This window comes from Onychostruthus taczanowskii, unplaced genomic scaffold, assembly GCF_017590055.1.
Source record: "Onychostruthus taczanowskii isolate IOZ18803 unplaced genomic scaffold, ASM1759005v1 scaffold30, whole genome shotgun sequence".
Classification (NCBI taxonomy): Eukaryota; Metazoa; Chordata; class Aves; order Passeriformes; family Passeridae; genus Onychostruthus; species Onychostruthus taczanowskii.
In genome coordinates, this window is record NW_024500350.1 from 3,135,641 (window position 1) to 3,155,825 (window position 20,185).

A 20,185-nucleotide genomic window follows, 5' to 3' on the forward strand; every position below is an offset into this window, starting at 1 on the left:
GATGGCAGCTGGGCCTGGGCTGGAAGGGTGTGAAGAGCTGCAATTCCCAGGCTGAGCAAGCAGCCCCACAGGGATCATGGTACAAACTCCAGCTCACCCTGTGCCCAGAGCTGCACACCCAGCTCTCTGCCCACAGCTTGCTGCAGCTCAGCCACAGCTTTGGTCCAGAGGTGACATTTGGGGCTTTATTGCAGATGCAGGTTGCTATGGTGAAATGACTTTCTGAGCACCCTGTAAAGTTCAGAGAAGGATTAAAAATGCTTGCAAAAGCCAGTCATTGATTTGCTGTGCCCAGCTGGTGGCAGGTTGTCACCCAAAAAGCAGCAGAACATTTTCCTGAGCCCCTTTGCATAAAACCTTTATTCTGTTCAGTGCTGGTACTGCCAGTCAGATGGTGCTGGGATGTTCCTGGTGCCTTCCTTCCTCATTTTCTCATCCCACATGTGGAAATCTGCACACCCCTGAGCAAGGCAAGGATGGGTACCTTGTGTCTGGTGTTGAGTTTGCAATGCCAAGGTGGGGGGCTGGTCCTGCACCCCCCAAACCTCTGAGCTTGGACCTGGCTGAGCTTCCATCCTTCCTCCCTCCCTTCTTTCTCAGGAGGAATGAGACACAAGCACATCTGCACAGGGCAGAAGAGTTTTTTTAGCTCCGGAGCACCCACGCAGTGTTTATTTGCAAGTGAGTCAACTGGACTGTAATGGGTTTGTGGATGCTGCACAATTCACCTCTCTCTATCTCAGGGATTTTCATTAACTTTCGGGCAATTTTGACAAGGATTGAATTTTCCCCACCCACACACACAACCTGCTGTTCTCTCATTGCACACATCAATTAGCAGCCAGGAGTCCTCAGCACCTTTTCTCCCTTGGATTCAGCCTCCCCCATCAGCCTTCAACATTTCCTTGTGCTGTTACCCACCCCAAACCAGGTCTGGCCTGAAAAGACTGAAACACTTCACAGCTGATCCATGTGCTGCTCATCTCACAGATCTCTCTGTGCCATTCCAGGAGCAGAATCCAAATACCCCAAGCAAGGACAGAGCCACATATGGCACCTGCAACCCTGCAACAGCATCTGCCAGGAGCACCCATCCAGTGGCAGCATAAGTGTAAAATTTTTTATCATTCTCATTCAGAGTATTCAGAGTATTTCAGAAGTATTCCAGCTGTCTTTGCAAACCAGTGAGCTCCCTGATTTCCTTATTTTTAGTCCTGCTGGGATACAGACAGCTGCACCATTTTGCATCAGTCCAGTTGTTTCCACAAGGTAGAAGCTGATTCATCCAGCCTGGAGACACAGCAGGATGCAGGGTGACCTGTGGGACACCTCCCCACACTCCTGCTCCCTCCTGCAGGTGTTGCTTTCAGCCACCACCAGCCAGGACAGCAGGACGTGTGCCCTGAGCCAGGGCAGCACCATCAGCTCTCCTTTGTCCTTTAACTCAAAGCAAACATCAGCCAAATTTAATTAAAAGGGAGACCCCAAGATGTGTGTCTGCAGACCAGGCTCTGGGAAAGTCCAAGGATGACACTGGGAGGAAGCACTGCTGTCGCTACCACAAAGGGCCTGGCTGGTGGCAGCTCCATCCCTGCCAGCCCTGAGCTAGGGCAGGGCCTCAGGGACACCAGGATATTGATCCCATCTCAGTGAAAAGCAGTTGTGATGTCTGGAAAAGTTTCCAACATGATTTTTTGGGGTTATTTTCCCCTTCTCCTCTTCATTTAAGCTCCAAATCTGAGACAGCAACATTCAGGAGCAGGAGATGGCAGCACCCCCCAAACATACCCCAAATCCCTGGGCATTGGAGGTAGGCAGGGGGAGGTCTGGGGCAGATGTAAGGAGCATCAGCCCCCTCAGCCCTGCAGCCCCAGCTGCTGCTCCCCCATGAGTTTAGAACTGCTGTTCCCAGGCAAAGAATGAAGGGGGCCTTTCACATCGCCCTTGCAAACTGGAACAGAACTTCCCTGAAGGCTGGAGAAGCAGCACGAAGGGGAGTGCTGGGGAGCAGCTGCTCAGCCCTTGCAGTGCCAAGAGACCTCATCTCCCCCACCCTGCCTGGCTCCATCCCAGTGCCCAGCAGGACCTCTGTCTAATAAAGGAAAAGCTTTCCCTTTCCCACATTAGGTAAATTAGGAGGTCCTAGCTCCAGAGGAAAGTCCCAGCTGGAGCACTTACAGGGGTGAGGGCAGGGGAGCATCTCCTGAACCCTGAGTGGCTTGGGTTCCTCTGTCCTTCCTCAGACACAACAGCTTCACCTGGGAGAGCTGTTTCAGGGAGCCTGAGGCTTGGCTGCTGTAGGAAGGCTGGGAGAAGGGAATGCTGGAGCAGAATGAGTTTTACTGTGTTAGAATTGTAAGAGCACCATCTTGTGTCACAACTCAGACTGCTCCTGCTCCCGGCCAGCAGCTCAAGCAGAGTGTAATAAGCACCAATCCACATCTCTTCCCATCAGCTCCCTTCCTGCCATCATCCTAAAGTGTTTTAAAAAGCAGGAAACTACTTGCACTCAAAAGAGGTTTTTTTTAAAGAATGTAACCACACAGACCACAGAGAGTCCTGCAGGCCCTGCCAGGAGCTAGTGTGGTTCCTGGCCAGAGGCCCCTCACAGCGTGTTCTACAGCAGAATTAAGGGACACTTGTGCATCAGAGATCACCACAATGGTCAGTACCAGCTCCAAACTGTATTGCTCAGACAGGACACTGAAAATGGAAGGTGAAGGCAAAAAGAATCCCAAATTTATGGTTTACTATTTATTTCATTGTAGAAAAAAGGAAATCGTCTACCTCAGTAAGTTTGAGGTTTAATTTCCAGCAAAAAAAGTGGTTTTCAATAAAAGCATTTGCATTGAAAAAGTTTAAAAGTCTGTGTATTCTGCCCTGAACACCTCTTGGTGTAGAAGACTGATACAACTGAGAGAACTTTTCAAAAATCTGCCCCAGAAATAGTGAATGCTTTTCCCATGATCCCATGCCCAGTGCAGACAGGTTTGTTAATTCCAATGGCCTCAAACTTCAGTCTCCAAACACCACTTGTAACTCCTTAGCTCAGTTCAGAACTCTATTCTCTTATCTCTCTCAACACCAGATCTGAAAAATTCAATTACTTATGCACAGACCTGAGGGGCTCCAGGGCTGCTGTAAGAGCTGAAACATTTCCAGAGTGAAGATTTGTGATGTTTCTTCCCTTTTAATACAGACACACTCTGCTTTAGCACAGTGCAGTGTGTGACCTGCCTGGGAATGGACACAGCCCCAGAACCATCACTGTAAGGAGAGGGAAATGCATTAGTACATATGTTGTGGAGAGGAAAAATTCTTCCAGGAAAACTCCACTAACTAAGCAAAAATTATGGTGGGTTTGTTAAGCACCAGGTTTATAAAGCTTCAAGGTGGTACAACAGTGGTACAGGACATTTGGTACTTCTTGTCCATGGATGACTCCAGTGTTTGCACAGACTTTTGTGCAAACAAATCTGAAGCATTTTTCTTCTGGAAGTTTTAAACAACTTCACGTGGGCCCTTCACCAGTGCCCAAGGGCAGCAGTAACACCTGCAGTGACACCCCTGGGGAGGGCAGGGGGGCTTTGTGAGCCCAGCACAGCTTTCTGCACCCAGTGGGGCTCCCCCAGTCCCTGGGAATAGCCAGGGCTTCTTAGGGACACTCCTGATACACTGATCAGGACACACAGCTGAGAAAGGGGCAGGTGAGCTGGGAAAACATGAAACCCTGGCTCTGGCCAAGTGCTCAGTTTCTGCAGTCACCATGTCCTCATTCTTCTGCCTTAAAAACACAATTTCCTTTGCAGAGCAGGAAGTAACCAGAGAGCATTTGAGCTCTGATGAATCTCTGCTAAAACAATTTAAAAAATAAATCTCAGTGTCAGCATCTATTTAATCTGACATAACCTATTTCATCTGAGCTGCATTAAGCAGATTTCCTCCAGATCTGTATCTTAAGAGAGGCACAGACATCACAGCTTTTCTTCACAGCTTTTGTCTGAGCCCACTACGAGAGAGCAGGATAACACTAGTCCTGGACTGACTCAAACATATCACTGATAACAACAACATTTGGCATTAGTGTAAAATCCCCAAAATTGTGTCTTCTGATAGCACCAAAATTCGGCAAAATTAACATGAGATTACAAAGAACACACTGACCCAATGCATGTTTCATATACATATTTATATATATTTCATGTACAAAGTTACATTCTGAACCTCATGGATTCAATAATAGAAATAAATACTGAAATAACTACACTGCTATATGAGCTCTTCTGCTCACAGAAAAGAAGCCTCAAGTTTTAACAGACAGCAAGTTTAACGCTGTAGAATCCATCTCAGATTACAGAGGCAAGTAAAATTCAGCATAAAGTGTCCAACAGACAAAACTTTCAAAAATTACAGACCATAAAATGTTTAAAATATATGTTTAAAAGACTGAGAAATGTGCATCAACAAAATTAATAAAGGAAACTTAATCTTGTTAGAGGGCGGGAGAGACATTTAGTGTATAGAAAAATGCTTTGAGGTGCAATATAGGTTATTACAATATGGCATAACCCTGTTAGAAAAGAACATTTAATTTCCCTAAAGAAGAACTGTATTTGAGTTTACCATGTCTCGTTTTACAGAGCGAGGCCTTCACAAGGCCCACCTCAACAGGGCCATTTACAGAGTGCTAAATCAGGTTTAATCCTTTGGTAACTTTTATAATACTCACATGGAAATAAATATTCAGTTACACAGCATTTTTTAAAGACATATGTTCTTTAGAACAGTTAGTATAATAAAACAGATTAAACATTTGTTTATTACTAAGGCAGCCTATGATAAAGTGTCTACGCTCTGTCAGCTCCATCCTATCCGGCACAGGAAGACCTTCCCAAGAAATGGACAATGCAGCCTCACCCTCACCATGCAAACACCCCTACCCAGGCAAGTCATGTGCTGCATATTTTGTGCTCGAAATGTTTCCAAACTATTAACAAGCTGTAGATATCAAGAGATTAGCTCCTATTTATATGATGCTTTAATCACGAGTGTAATGCATAAACACATTCTTGAGACGGAGTTGAGGGTGTATTGTCATCGCAGTGCCTGGCGTCTGCATGCTTTATTCACCTTTCCAAGTGACATTAAGGGGAGTTTATACAGCCCAGCACACTGTGATGGCAACAGGGACCCAGTAATCTACTGTACCTTAGGACAGGGGATAAAGTTTTAAAATGAGAAATAAACAGAAGTACACATGCCTTTATCTACACCCATAGTGCTACACAGTTCAACTACTGTCTGCTTTAAAACCCTTCCACTTTTGGACAGAAGCAATCCATTATTCTCTGAAATATTTGCAAGGGCTGGCCCACTGAAGTGACTAAAATGGCACGGTGGGCCAGCTCCATTTGGCAAAAGACCAGGTACACACTTGCCAGGTTGCACTGCTCCAGCTGGAGCAGCAACGCCGCTCAGAGAAAACAGCTTGTCTTTAATAACAAATTAAATCCTACAAAGAACCAAATAACAGAATTGTGCGCTTTTTCTTCTGAGAACATGAGAATGTGACAATCAACCAGTGAGTAAAAAAACTTTGGAGACTGTGTTTTCCAAAGAGAAAAAAAATAAGTTCAAGAAAATGGCAGGAAAAGCAATGAAACTGCACCACTCACAGTGAAGATTCTACACAACAGTAAAAGTTTAGACAGCATTTTTCTTAAGACATCCCATCAGTTAATTCAGATGTGCTTCATGTTCAGCATACATGCCTATAAGTTTAAAATAGGTCTAAGAGTGTTGACTCAGGTTACTTTTGTATAACTGGTATTTTGTATAATTTTTAATAAGCTTCCAGACTTTATATTTAAGCCAAAGTACTTTAAGAGTGACATTCAAGATGAATATGGAAAGCAAATTATGAACAACATGCTTTCATTGCTTTTGGCATTCTGAAGAGAAAAATACTACCAAGATATTAAACATCTTTAATAAGGATTTTTACTACATAGTTCATGTCCTAAATACATATTTACGAGAGGAACAGCTGTGTACAAAATATGTTGCTTAAAAAGTATTTATACATATAAATCTAACCAATAGACCTGAATGGAGATTTTCTGGTTTATCAGCTATGATATGCATTTGAAAAAGCTGCCTAAATATATATTTACACAATAGACCTCAGCTAAATGTGTTCATTTTAAAAATTAAGAAAATATATAAACACATGTTTGCCTGATAGACCAGAACTGCTCCTATTGCATAAAAATGTTTAGGCAGTTTTAAAAAAGTGTTTCTATATTTACTCCTCTGAAACTGTTCAGTTCTCTCATATAACCAAGTTACTAAATTTCTCTGCTAATCTGAACAGCTCCAGCCTTTTGGGGCTAAATGCTGGATGTTTATTAAAACCCCTCAAAACTATTACTTTCCAGAGACTAAATTAAAGAGAAAATTTGGGGTTTTAAATCTTCTGAAGTACAGAAATCATGAAGTGTTCAACTTAGGTCTGATACTAATGCAGAAATTTCAACATAAAAGAAAGACAGTCTTAAACTCACATTTACCATTAAAAAAAAAGATGGTGAGTAGACAGAATGTCAGCCTAATATTAGCCTCCTGACTTTTGGTAGGAGAATTTTCTCTATCATTGTGTTACTGGATAATATTGTTGCTGAATTATTTTTTTAACTCAACTGGGGTATGGAGCTACAGAAAAAAAATACAATTTGTACCTAATTATCTGGAACTACACTTCCTTTGATGCCTCAGGCATCACCTTTATGATCTCATTTGTGCAGAATGTGTTTTTTTCCTGTACACTCTCAGTCTTTTTGCATGCTCTAATTGAGGTCTCCAACCTTCACACATACTGCCTTATGAGTCTGCCAGTTAGGCAGAGAAGATCATTCTAAGTGCTTAGGACATAAGGAGTTAAGAAAAGAACAAAACATATCCCCTGTTTGAGAATTTTACAGTTATTTTCCAATTCATATCAACCTAAGAATACCCTTTAGAAACAGTTGTTCCATGTCAGGGAGATGGAAAAACATTATGCTCAAAATTGCTCATTACTGAGGGCAGCAGTTGTCAAACTTTAAGGTTCAATAGTGAAAATACAATTTTATTTAAATATTTTCCTTTTAATTCCTATACAGCCTCCTCTTTCCCCCCACAAATTCTGAAGAATGTAACAAATTAAACTGTGTACACTGTATGAGCAAGATTTTCCAGGTTGGAAAACAAAAGCTGAAATATAGTTTGCTTCAGCCCTCACTGAGTATTTGGATGAGTGTTAATAATCCATCTTTTAATTTGTCCATTTTTTTCATACTCTGGGAATGACTTTGCTGTTTTACCCAATGCATTATACAGTGAAATGAAGCTCAGTTGGAACAAAGCTTAACTCAAGTGAGACTACCAAAGAAGTGAACACATGAGATTGCTGTGGTACAGTAAAACTGTATCAGCTGCTCACTGAGGTGTGCACACCAGCTGGAGAAACATCTGATTTCCTCACACTGTTCCATTTAACAGGGTGCAGTAAAACAGCACAAGGTAATTCCTGTACAGCTAACGTATGACAGGTTTCAATATAAAGTTAAACAGCAAAGAAATGCTTCAACATCATGTAGTGAAACAGGTTCACAAAATTAAAAAAAAAAACATGCAGAAGCTTTTTTTTTTTTTTTTGCTCCCCCCTCCCCTCCCCTGCCATTTTTAAGGTCTCCAACTGCATCCTACAGGCTCACTCACTGCCACACATGACTTGCCACACTATCAAGTGACTCCTCTCAGCTTTGGCTACAGAAGGTTCAAGTGGTAGAGCTTCTCCCAGGAGTTCAGATTCTCCTCCTTCATCACCTGGAACAAAACAGCTTTGGTTGAGGCAGCCAATAACCAGAACAGCATCAACGCCACATGCAGCAAGACAAGAAAAAACACTAAAAAGACACTGTTGCCATATGCTGATATAAAAACATATTAAAGTCTGTGAATGTAAAGAGAGTGTGTTGCATAATTATCTACGAGACCAGCGTTCAGCTGGTGATGTTCTTTACTTCTAGCCCAATAATGGCAGTTTCATAAGTATCCATATTCTACATTTTTCATTACTTATAACTCTTTAATGTGGAGAAACCCAATCTGCTAACTACCAGGCAGACAGAGATTGTTTTGACACTAGAATGTGTTCTGGGACAAACCCAAACACAAATGCTCATGTGAGACAACACAACATTCATGTCTCTGGTCAACCTTTCCCACTCTTTCCTCCTGTTCCAGTTATTCCAGCTTGTCACAACTCTGCCCAGAGTGGCAAAGACAGCCTTGAGCATATTCTCCATTACTGCTCTTCAAAAAGAAGAGCAGTTTTGTAGCTGCACCTGAACTCTGAGTGACTGCAGCTGACTGGGACCAAAGGTGACACTGAACTGCACATGGACAGCCAGGACCATCAATCCAGGAGGTCACTTAATTAGAGGAAACAGGAAATGACCTATACCTTCAGGAAGGTGCCAAATCAAATTTTGGCTGGTGTTCTGGTTAGATTCCTTTGGAGGGCTGAGGGAGCTAAACACAGAGTAGCCCCAAACGCGCAAAGTTTGCTGGGTTCATGTGGCACTGGCTGGGCCAAGGCAGCACTGGCACTCAGCTCATGGCTTTGCCATCATGCCACAGGGAGCATTTGGAATGTGGCTGTTCCAGCTGCCCTGAGTGACTGCAGCACCTGAGCCCTCACTGCACTGTGGCACAGAACTGTCTCCAGTCCTGCCCCCCACAGAATTCCAACACAGTCACCCCAGGAACCTGCTTGTCACTGATTAGTGGGATGACAGGATTTGGAATGGCCTTTCTGGGTTTTCCTTTGTAATGGTTTGTGTAGGTTGTTTTGCTGTTTGGTTGGTTTTGAAAGACTACGGACAGATTTAGGCAAAAGGTCAAAAGCAGATCTAAGAGTTGTGACACCTTTTTATGCACTTTTTGTCAAGGTCTCCAGCTGCAGTTTATAAGCACAGAATCACAACAGTTCCCACTTTATTTTCCCAAAGAGTTCAATTAAAAAGAAGATACATGTTTATACAAGAAATCTTTTATGGGCTAGATCATGCAAAAGTGCTATCCAAGAAAAGCAGTGATCAAATACAATGGGCATGCAGAGATAAGTGATCTACTTTCCCATTCAAAAATGACTAAATTTTACACTGAGTATTCTTCACTTAACACAACTTGTTTTCAGTCAGTCTGCATATTTAAATAACTAAGGGCATGTTTTCCAGCAGTTTGAGACAGAAGATTAACCTGCCAAAGACTGAAAGCATAAACAGGAAGGTGGTACATGGCTCCAAAGCAGAGTTTCAAATAAACCTCCTTACACAGTCATCCCTAGTATAGATGAGTAATTAGATGGTTGGCTCTCACAATTAAGAGGTAAATGTTATGTATATTTTAAGAGAAGTTTTGTAGATGTGTAGTTATGTTACTGTAATATGTCCTTCCTGTTGCACTGTTATCACAGGATGGCCTTGGTAGCTGGGGCATTTGGGGAGGGTCTGCTTATTACTATGGCAACACCTGATCTCCAACTGAGATGTAAGAAAAGTGAACTCCACCATGCACAGTAAAGAAGGAGTTGACTGGTGAGACTTTGGGAGGGGCTAGAGGTATAAAAGGTGGAGCATCCATTTTGTAGGCAAGGACATGGTGGTTGAGTCCTTTGCTCCCAGTGCTGTATTTTTTTCTTATTTAGTCCTTTTGTTGTATTTTTGTTAAGGTTTAATAAATCTTTGAAATTTTAAAAGTGAGCACCGTTTCTCATGTCCCAAAGGTCACGGTTTATTGGGAGGAGGAGGAGAAGCTGGAGGTGTGTGTCAGAATAAAAATACTTCAGTGTATGGTAAAGACTGTATACCCTGACCACACAAATGCACTCAGTGCAATTACAGCAGTAGTTATTATGTAGTTAATACCCTTTCAGTATGAACTACAACTCATTTAAAGCTCAGATTTCTTACCCATTCTGAAGTCAATGTATCCTTCTCCACCGCTTATCACCAACATTGATTTTAAGGGACTCTGGTTCAAGGACTCCTGCGCTTGTTTATCAGCTGTTAGATCTGTTCCACCACTACTCTGAGGGCAAACAACCTGACCTGGGTGAAAAACAGGACACTTTTTTATGCTTTATCTCAAAGTAAAGCCTTCTGTGCTTAGTCATTGGATGACAATGCCTAAAGCAGTTGAATGCCTTCTTAACAGGCAAGTGCTTACTTAGCACAGCCCCTTTTTCACAGAAGGAAGCAAAGTCCTGGCTTGTGATCAAGCCCTTTTCCTCCATTAAACAGGGCTGTACTTAGCAATCAGACAAGCCTTGTAATTAAAATACAATGCATTGCTTCTAAGAGGACTCTTGCTATCTGCCTAAACACTGGATTTAACTAAGTCAAATGAAGGAAAAAAAAAACAAACAAACAAAAAACCCAAACCAAAAAAACACCTCTTTTGAAGGTGGTAACAAAACCTCACCTGGTACTGCGACAAAGAATTTCACAGCATCCCGGTGGCCGTGGAAGCAGAGCTGTGCATGTGCCATGGAACAGTAGGGGATGAATGTCCCTGGAGTCACTTTGTCACTGTGCTCATCTCCATACACACGGATCACACTCCCCGGACGGTTTCCAGAGCCTGCTGCTGATTTATTGGCTGCAAAAGAAGAGGTTGTTTTCTACTTCAAAACACAAATTGCTGAAGTAGTTATTTGTTAAGAAACCTTATGGTACCATCTAAAAGCTAAAGCCAACTTAGATAAAAATTAAACAGGAGGGCAGCAATGCCAATTCAAGACAGAGCTGGAAAGAAAAAGATTGCATGCTTCGTTATTTTAAGTACATCAGAAAATGGAGCAGGATTCTTATTAGTCTAGCATAAACACCAGATTTCAATATCCTACTTTTGGGAAAAAATAATTTGTGACAGGACTGTATCTTTCATAAAAATAAGTACCTCTAACGTGTTTCAGTATGAGCAAATTCCATGTACTTAAACGTGTAATTAAAGACAGTTTCATTCCAACTAATCAATGTATGCCCTTGACAGCAAAAATTCTCTAGAAACAGCCACCTGTGGGCATGAAAGAGCTACCCCTATTATCATTCTACATCTAGATTTTACTGTGAAGTTTTAAAATACATTAAACCAGAGAAGTACTCATGCTAGACATACAAGCCATCTCCATTCCAAAGACTATCAAAGTAGTGAAAGAAACAGTGATTTGTAACAAGACAGCAAATGATGTGGATTAATGACAAAGTTATAAGATGTGGTATCACATTGGCTGGAAGAGAAAGTCTATATGAGAGTTCAGCTGCAACACAGGATGATATGCTAAACTGCTGAGCAGATTGGTGGCCATTTAGCAAACATAAAACTGCTGCAATGCAGTAACTGCAAGTGGAAAAACATTTAGGAACATACAAAGGGTAAATCTATAAGGAGTGGGAAACAGCCTCAAAGTGGCTATTATAAGCCTGAAAATAGGTTTTGGTTCAGGATCTGCACTTACCCCGCAGCCCCAGTAAACGTCCCTGGTGGAGGATTACAGCTAGTGAGAAAGGAGGAAAGGGGAAATGGATAGGTATGACAGTAGAGGAGAAGGATTAATGAGAACCCACCGCTCATATTTTGGTTTTTGCTAAGGTAGAGCTTAAAATTTTAGCTCCTAAAAAAACCAACAGATATTTAATTACAGAAGATTTGATCAAAATTCACAAAGAACAGCATTTACTATAGAAGTTTCAGTACAAAATAGACCACAAAAGCACTGTCACGTATTTTTAAGTTTATTATTGATTAGCAACGTTTCCCCTTTCTCTCTTTCCTTGGCAGGAGGCTCCAGAATAATATAGAACAACTCATGTTTTCAAGTGCCCTTTTGGAACATCATCTGCTGCCCTGCTACTGAGACCCAAGGGACTGAGAGATGCCACTGCTCATGCAAGGATGTAATTGCTTTATCCCTATTTTTCACCAGGGTTCTCAGCCCCACTATCAGGCAACCCCCAAAAGGCTGTTCTGATCCACAACCAACCAAAAGAAATGAAATGCAACTGAACAGCTTCAATAGGGATTTCTTCACATTCACTCCTGGTTTAAAACAAACTTGTCTGGAAACATTAAATTAAGCTTGACGCAAATTAAGAGCTATAATTTTTGAAAGCATGATTTAAAGTGTCTCAAAATCCATGACAGGAAGTCTGTCCTTCCTTAGTACACTCATGCAAAAAAAAGACAGTTACTGAATGGATGGACAATGCAATGGAACAACAGGAGAAACAATGCATGTGTTTGCTGTTCAACAAAGCAGATACAACATGAAGAGTTTTCACTATTAAATCACCCTAAACTTCAGACTGCATTATTTTCTAAGTAACAACAGTACAACTGGGACTATCATAGGTCTGCATTTTATTTGCTGAAATTTCTGTCCACTTGTTATAACATTAGTCTCAGGCACAAATGTTGAGGCATTTGTTGTTGTTGTTGTTTAAATGCAATCAATTTACACAGAGATCCTTCCCAAGCTTACCTATTTAAGATTTGGTTTGCCCTTGAGCTGTTCTTTTCTCCTGAGATTCAACTGCCCTCAATTAGTTTCAGCCTATGACAAGAGTCTGGGGTCTGTTATTAAGCAAAAACCAGGATTTACATGATTGGAATTTGACCTGGATGTTAGTGCCCTGTTTGAATGTATTTACAGCTCCTGTAACTCTGAACATGTCCTTTAAAGCAGTCTGTGCTACTTCTGTTCCAGTCCTTTATACCCACTTTGTGATGAATTCTCAAAAACTAAAGCCAATCAAATTGTATTAGCAGCAACAACAACAACATGCTCAAATCAAAGAAAAATGTATTTTGTGATCATATGGCAATCAAAAATAACATTCATTAGAAAACTAATGATGTCTCATGTAAGCAATAAAATTCTATCAATGCTGCTAATGCTCAGAACACCTCTAAGGCTTCCAAGTGTCCCTTTGATTCAAGCCAACTTTCCTCAAATGGCAGTACAGGAGATTCTGGAGATGTCTTATTTTCTCAGGGTAATTGTAACCACATATACAGATATAGGTGCTAAACATCACACAGGCCTCATCTGTTACAAACCTGAAAGAGTCAAGACCTGGCAGTGAAGCTTTCTATCCATTAGCAAGCATCTGACTGGTGTTTAATACTCTTTTTTTTTTATGCCTACAGCATATTGCACAGTGCTATTCATTGATATTTTACTTACTTTCTGTTAATGGAATGGAGATGATGACACCATTTCCTGTTCCTACCCATAAACGATTACAAGACACCATAAGTGCTGTGATTCTCACAAATGAGAATCCCAGTTTACCAGTACCTAAAAACAAAAGATGCTTTTCATCAAAAATTATGAGCAAGAATAATTTTAGTTCTACAACAGAGAATCTTAAATCCAACTCCCAAATCACACAGACAAGTAATTCCTTCCCACTTCAGACAGAAACAAAGTAGAGGAGCACATTTAAGTTGTAAAGATAACCTAGAAGGCTACAACACTGTAAATAAATTGAGAACCTCTGTTTCAAGAGTCTAACATTAGCTATGAGAAAGCAAAAAAGGTCCTCAATACTGCACAGTAAAATCTTTTGGGGCTTACTGGCTTTTAAAACAAACAAAAAGGTGAGTTTACAGATATAAGATAGTGGTTTGTAATCCATTAAAATTAATTTCTCATTTGTTAGCAGGATGAGGGGAACAGAAGGCTGACACCAGCCACGTGCAATGCACACAGCAGTGACTTCTGAAGTATTTCCCAGAGCCTAATTATCTGTATTTGTTGTGTAATGTATGTGGTGAAATTGCTCTTATACAGATATAAATGAAAAAAATCAGAAAGCTTACTAGGTTCAACAGCAAAAAAAATTTCCTATCTTGAGGGGTTTTTTTGAAAAAATAGGCAATTTTCCCAGGCAGGTAATGGATTCTTCCCATTTTTAGCTATAAAAAAATGTATCAGTATAGAAAAAGAGAAAGATTGTAGTGTCTCTGCTGGTGCCTGCCCAACTCAACCACCACTTTCCTCTTTAGTTATGAGTTTTTAAGGACACTTTACACACCAGGTAAGGTCAACAGACTAACAGATGACCCTTCATCCCCATCATGCTTCACAGACTGACTTAGGCTTCTACTTTCAGATTCAAGTTTGCACAACCTAATTTTAACAGGCCTTTCCACCCACCTTTACCCCAAATCTGCAGTAAGAACTGCCTTATCTCTTAGCAGGAAAAGGAAGCTGCAGACACCAGTTTTTCCTGGGAACTTACCAAGCATTTTGCTTACATAGGGCTCAATGTCCACATCCTGCAGGTGCTGGTAGGTGTGGGCGTGGTAGAGGCGCAGGGTGGAGTCCAGGCGGATGGACACCCACACCCCGTCCCCCACCCATGCCAGCTGCCTCACTTGGCTCTCCCTCCTTGGGTGGGCATCAAAGGACTTCTAGGAAACATTGGGGTTCAAATCAGAAGGTAAAACAAAGGGAAGAGTAAGAAGGGTTTCTCTGTTACTCTCACACATTCTGAACTGGCAATTTTCAATCAAGCACAGCCCTCCGATTTGCAAGAGCACAGACAGTGTTTAGCTCAGTTACAAACAGCATGTGAGGCTCTAAAATTGCTGATTCCCTTCCCTGAGTGTGATCTCAAAGCTGTAACTTCCTACTCAGTCTTCATTTACACATCTCATCCCAGCCTGCTCCAGCTTCGGCCTCCCTTGAACCTGGAGCCTTTTTGGTCTGAGATCCTGCTGCCACAGCACAAGGTATATGTGCCCAAAAAATGTCTTTCTTCCTTGTTCCATCATGACTGACTCAAAAAACCTCACCTGTGCAAAATACACACTATCCACGAGCAAAACAATCAATTTCACTTTTATAAGAACTTCATTTCAGTTTTCCCATATACATTTATAGTTTTCTTCACAAAAACAGGTTACTTTTGGGTGATTTGATACTTTCAGAAGAGCTGAGCAGTCACCCTCAAAGGCCTGGCCCATGTCTCTGGCCAATTAGCAGAAGCTGAAGCACTTATATTGCTCAAGGCTTGCAGAAACCTCAGCCACTTTCTGGTCTTGAGATGACAGACTGAACACTGCAGATAAAACACCAGCTCACACACCTTGCATAAACTATTCTCTAACTGGAAGGAGAGTACATGCCAATTAACACTTACAAACCTCTCCACGTGGGTAGAGAACAAAATTAGGCACACAGAATAAGCTGGGAGCTGGCCTTACAAGCTCTGCACAAGGACACTTTCCAGTTTCTGGCCAGCCAAAAGTGGAGAACTAAATCTCCCAACAACTGGTTTCAGTAAGTGAGAACTGTCTCATCATAGCTTTAAGTCTTCCAAAACAACTCTTTCATAAAACAAATTTGCTAAGTAGCCTGTATGATGAAAACAGATATTTCTGGAGTTACTCTGGGAGTCTGAGCTGTAGCATTAAAACGCAACAGTTAACTATTTTAATCACCATCAGAACTTACCTCTATTTTCATGGCCTTTGGTTGAACAACATAGATTTTGTTCCTGTAGCCACACCAGACCTTGTCATGTACCACTGTCATGCACCGGATGGAGTGGTGTGGCCGGCCCAGGTCCAAGAGGTGATAATTTGACAAATCCCACTGACCATCTGCAAAAAACAGGAAGAAAAAAAGTAAAACTCACAGGAATCTGAGTTTAGTTTAAGGAAAATTTAGAAGTACAAGCAAGTATATCTTAAAAGTCTGATTTTTTTTAAAGCACTGTAATAATCTGGGTAAATCTGTATAAGTTTATGGCTAGGCTGCTCATTAAAACAGCAATTAAAATCCCAAATGTTACCTTTTTTAAAAAATAAAGTTGTACAATGATTCAGTTTAAAAATCCAGCAAAACATTTTTAAATCAGCAGGTAACCCTGTGCTACAGGCTCTGCTTGACTAGGACCAGTACCTGTGAGAACAAACCGCTTCCCACACAGCACCAGGCACCTGCTGCTTGGCTGAACATACAAGTGTAGCCAGTGCAGATTTTTTTAAAATATGCTGCAAGATCTTAAAAAAGGCACCTGAAATCTACTAAAAACATACTAAATTTTGTTAGTCAACGCCAATTAAAATTCTTCTGGTAGACTGAACTAAGGCCACAGATCATCAATGACATTCACTAGAGAGGCTTAGGTATTGTAAAGCACTGCAGTGAGTTTTAAAAAAATAAAAAAAACCAAAACCACTAAAACCAACTTCATCCCAGCTGCATCTTTTCCAGTATTTGCATTAGTGTTGTGCAACCTTTTTAATTCTTTTAAATGCTGAGCACAAGGATTTAAGCATCACAAGGGAAAGATGAAATGAACAGAGTGGAAAAACAAGCTAATAGCTAAGTTTTGGTTGCTCATAGTAAGACCTTCCCCTCCAGGTCATATTTCTGGAGGCTGAAGAATGGAGCTAGTTCAGGAGCAGTTTGGGCAGAAATTCTGAAGGGATGCTTACAAAATTCTCATTGAAGGACTTGCCCAGAGACAATTTTGATCACTAATAAAACAGAAGACATGACTATTGAGCATAATGAAAATGCAAGATGATGATCAAAACGGACTTTCAGATGGCTTTTCCCTATTTAGCAGATCTATCCCATTCTCCATTTCAGAGCAAGAAAATACTCCATGAATGCACCACAACAGTGCAAAAACAGAACCTGAATTTGCAACTGAAATAACAAGAAATATTTCTCGTGACAACCCAGAAAAAGGTCATTTGGGGAATACATTATCACAATATTACTTGTAAATGGCACATTTCTTTCCTGACTACTGTTGAAAATTCCCTGGTTTCCAGATGCAACAGAATCCTTACCAACTCCCCGGTGAAAGATGGCAAGCGTCCCATCTGCCAGTGCAACCAAGACTATTCCTTTGACATGTCTGAGGAAAAAGGAGGCACAACAACACACTGTTAGACTGCTCTGCTCAGAAGGGGTTTAAAACTAGGTATAAACATTTCATATTTCGGCATATTTTTTACAGTCATTTTTTATTAGCCTCAGTGTTTTGATTTCTACAATAAAGCTCAAGAGAAGGGATATAACAAGGGATCAAAATGCAGTTCAGAGAGATTGAAATCTATCTGGTTACAATGCCTGGAGAAAACAGCAAAAATAGCAACCTATAACTGTTTTGCATAGCTACAGCTCATCCTTTGGGCTATGTATCTCCAACAGGTACAAGATTCCTTTTATTTTCCTTATTCCCTAGAAGTTTTCCACTGTCCCTCAAAGAGCATGCAGGCAGTTATGGCAACTGACATTCCCAATATCTGAGGAGGAAATATAAAACTACTTTGGAAAGTATTTTAACAGAAATTCATTATGATTTACATGACATTCTTTCAGGACTTACACAATACTGAGAATAGAATCTTTAAGTTTAATGGCATGAACACATTTCCTCCACTGGGCCACTGACGAATGAACATACAGGCTGCAAAGACAAATCAGGAGGGATTAAAAGCACTACCAGACAAAAACAACCACAAACAAAACCCTTATAAACTGAAATCCACAATCACAAGGGAAGACAGGTTTTCATCTTCCACTGGAAATTATGTGTACACTGAAAGGAAGAACTACATGAGCAGCAGAATGGCTTTTTCAGAGGCCTAAAGCATTACAAACTCCCTTGCAGATCCATCTGCAGTAAAAAATTACAATACATTTTTCTAGGATACTACAATACTGAAAGTTATGTAATTAACAGACCATAACAATTTCTTTGAATACAAAAAAAGCCCAGAACTTCTCTGCAGATGAAGCATTATCTAACAAAAAAGGACTTGCTAATCACCTACAATACTTCCTTTCAATTCTGTAATGCCTGAAAACTGCCACAAAGCATTCAAAGTTTTGGCTCTCTTGAGATTATCCTGTGCTCAGTCTTGACTTGAGACAGTTATCAGGCCTGTAGGCACAAGAAGCAAGTTTAAAGTAATTATTATAAATAAATATAACAAGATTAGCATTTCCTTACCATCCATTCTGTGCTCCAAGCCACATGGTCGGTAAAAGGCTACTCATTTTCTGTGCTTCTTCTCTTACTAGATCTTGCTCACTTGGCAGAACTGCAACATCCTTATATAACTCTGACTCAGTACTAGAAAAAAACATCAGTAAAAATACATTTAATGAAGTGACACATTACTCAGGCTATAAGCCAAGTGTTTATTTCACAATTGAGAGTTCCTACACTGGCTTTTGAAGTACATGAGATGTTTAAAAACACAGTAACCACACATGGAAGTACAATACAGATGATAACCTCAACCACTAATTTCTTCAAGTGGACATTTACTTTTACAGGGAAAACTAGGTTGCATTCAAACCCGTCAGTATTATTACCTCTGGGGAATGGCAGAAGAGAGTCACAAAGCACAGCCTTGTACCAAGATTACTTATATAAACTTCAACACACTTAAAAAGGAAAAAAAAGTAGTCACTTTGTCTCCAAGCTATGTGCCTACAAACATTATACTTTTCAAAAATACATTTTAAGAGGTAAGAGGCCTGAGACTAGGTACTTAGGCTGATACACTGGAGATGCCTCTGTTGTATGCTGCACTCCCAAGGGATCTGTAAAGACATGCTCTGTGTAGACTCCAGTTTGTGCAATATCAGCTGTGTCTTCTCCTGTCCCTGCATTGACTTCTGTTGCTTCTGTTGCCTCCTCTGCCGTCGGAATGTTCTCATCTACTGAATTATTTTCAGCTGCAATATCTAGGAAACAAACAAATTTGAAAAAAACTCCAGTAGAATTTGCTATTGTTTAAAACAGCCAGAACTTAATACTTAAAACTGAAGTGAACAGCTGTTATAGCCCGACAGTTACAATTTCCACATCAGAATCAAAAAACATCACATCAGAAATGCCCAAATTTTAGCAGGTTGCACTGTATAAACAAATGTCAAATGCACTTTTAAGTATTAACCCAGTGACTGATGGCTCAGACTGGCCATTAAATTATTAACTAGGACAGCAGTAAACAAGGCCATCCACCACATATGCAGTGACAATCATATCACCATACAGATCTGTAGGCCATATGACAAAGAAAAGTATGAATGTCTATGAAACAATCAGTTTCATTTAAATCTCTATAAAGACTTGACAAAATCCAAGGCATTTATTTTAGTCACTCTCTGGCATGACCTGCATTTCAAATACTACATTAAAATTTCTCTCTAGAGCAGGCACAAGAATTCTCTCAAAAGTACCTGCAAGAAGCAGCTGCCAATTCCAATTTCATGTCACCTCCACCACTTTTTCAGCTTTACAGAGAGTTTGTTATTACAGCTTACACACTGTTAACCTCAGTACTTGCACCACTTATTTCCAGCTGCATCTCAAGGTGTTTGGCCAGCCCTGACACACCTGCAATATTTATCACATACCTGACTGTTTCTCCACCACAGGTGAGGCCCCATTGGTGTCATGAGCACCAGGAGCTCCCGTGAGACCCTCAGCAGTGCAGCCCACCACAGTGATGCCCCCCAGCAGGCTGTCAGTCTCAGCAGAGCTGTTGCTGGTCATACTGCCACACAGGGAGGATTTGTCCACTTGGCTGGAATCTGCTTCCTGGGACCCTTCTTCTCCTGCAGGGTAGTCTGTTTCTCTTGCCCCTGAAAGAGATTAAACACAGAATAACAATTTCCTGAGCTGGAAGGGACCCACAAAGATCCAGTCCAACTCCTGGCCCTCCACAGACACACAGCCAATCCACCACCCTTGGTCTCAGAGCATTATCCAAATGCTCCTGGAGCTCTGGCTTTGTGCCAGGACCACTGCCCTGGGGAGCCCTTTCAGTGCCCCACCACGCCCTAGGGAATAATCTTTTCCTGATATAAAGCCTAAACCTCCCCTGACACAACTTCAGGCCATTCCCTTGGACCCTGTCACTGGGTGTTTTTCATAGGGATAAAGCTAAATCACTTCTCTATCTTCTAACTAAGCTGCAAACTCAATGAGCTCTCCTGAGATGGAACATGCAGACAGCCCCTATCTAAAAGGTTAGTTTCACATAATCAGCAAATGTGGAAGACACTGTCACAAAGATCACAAAACAAAAGCAA

General features: G+C 41.1%; 1 protein-coding gene across 4 annotated transcripts in view; it reads right to left on the reverse strand.

The window, feature by feature from the left end:
- Positions 1-4,170: 4,170 nt before the first annotated feature.
- The window catches only part of SPAG9 (sperm associated antigen 9), a 61,802-nt gene continuing 45,787 nt past the window's right edge, over positions 4,171-20,185 (reverse strand). For 2 of the 4 annotated variants that reach the window (XM_041409017.1, XM_041409020.1), the window contains 12 exons: positions 19,508-19,735; positions 18,637-18,832; positions 18,090-18,212; positions 17,463-17,543; positions 16,921-16,988; positions 15,569-15,717; positions 14,352-14,523; positions 13,292-13,405; positions 11,564-11,602; positions 10,528-10,704; positions 10,017-10,154; positions 4,171-7,866 (listed from right to left, as the gene is read on the reverse strand). In XM_041409017.1, coding sequence (XP_041264951.1) covers positions 7,751-7,866; positions 10,017-10,154; positions 10,528-10,704; positions 11,564-11,602; positions 13,292-13,405; positions 14,352-14,523; positions 15,569-15,717; positions 16,921-16,988; positions 17,463-17,543; positions 18,090-18,212; positions 18,637-18,832; positions 19,508-19,735 — 1,601 coding nt within the window. In that variant the 3' untranslated portion in view covers positions 4,171-7,750. The remainder of the gene's footprint in view (positions 7,867-10,016; positions 10,155-10,527; positions 10,705-11,563; positions 11,603-13,291; positions 13,406-14,351; positions 14,524-15,568; positions 15,718-16,920; positions 16,989-17,462; positions 17,544-18,089; positions 18,213-18,636; positions 18,833-19,507; positions 19,736-20,185) is intronic. The other 2 variants (XM_041409018.1, XM_041409019.1) reach the window with 2 other exon arrangements.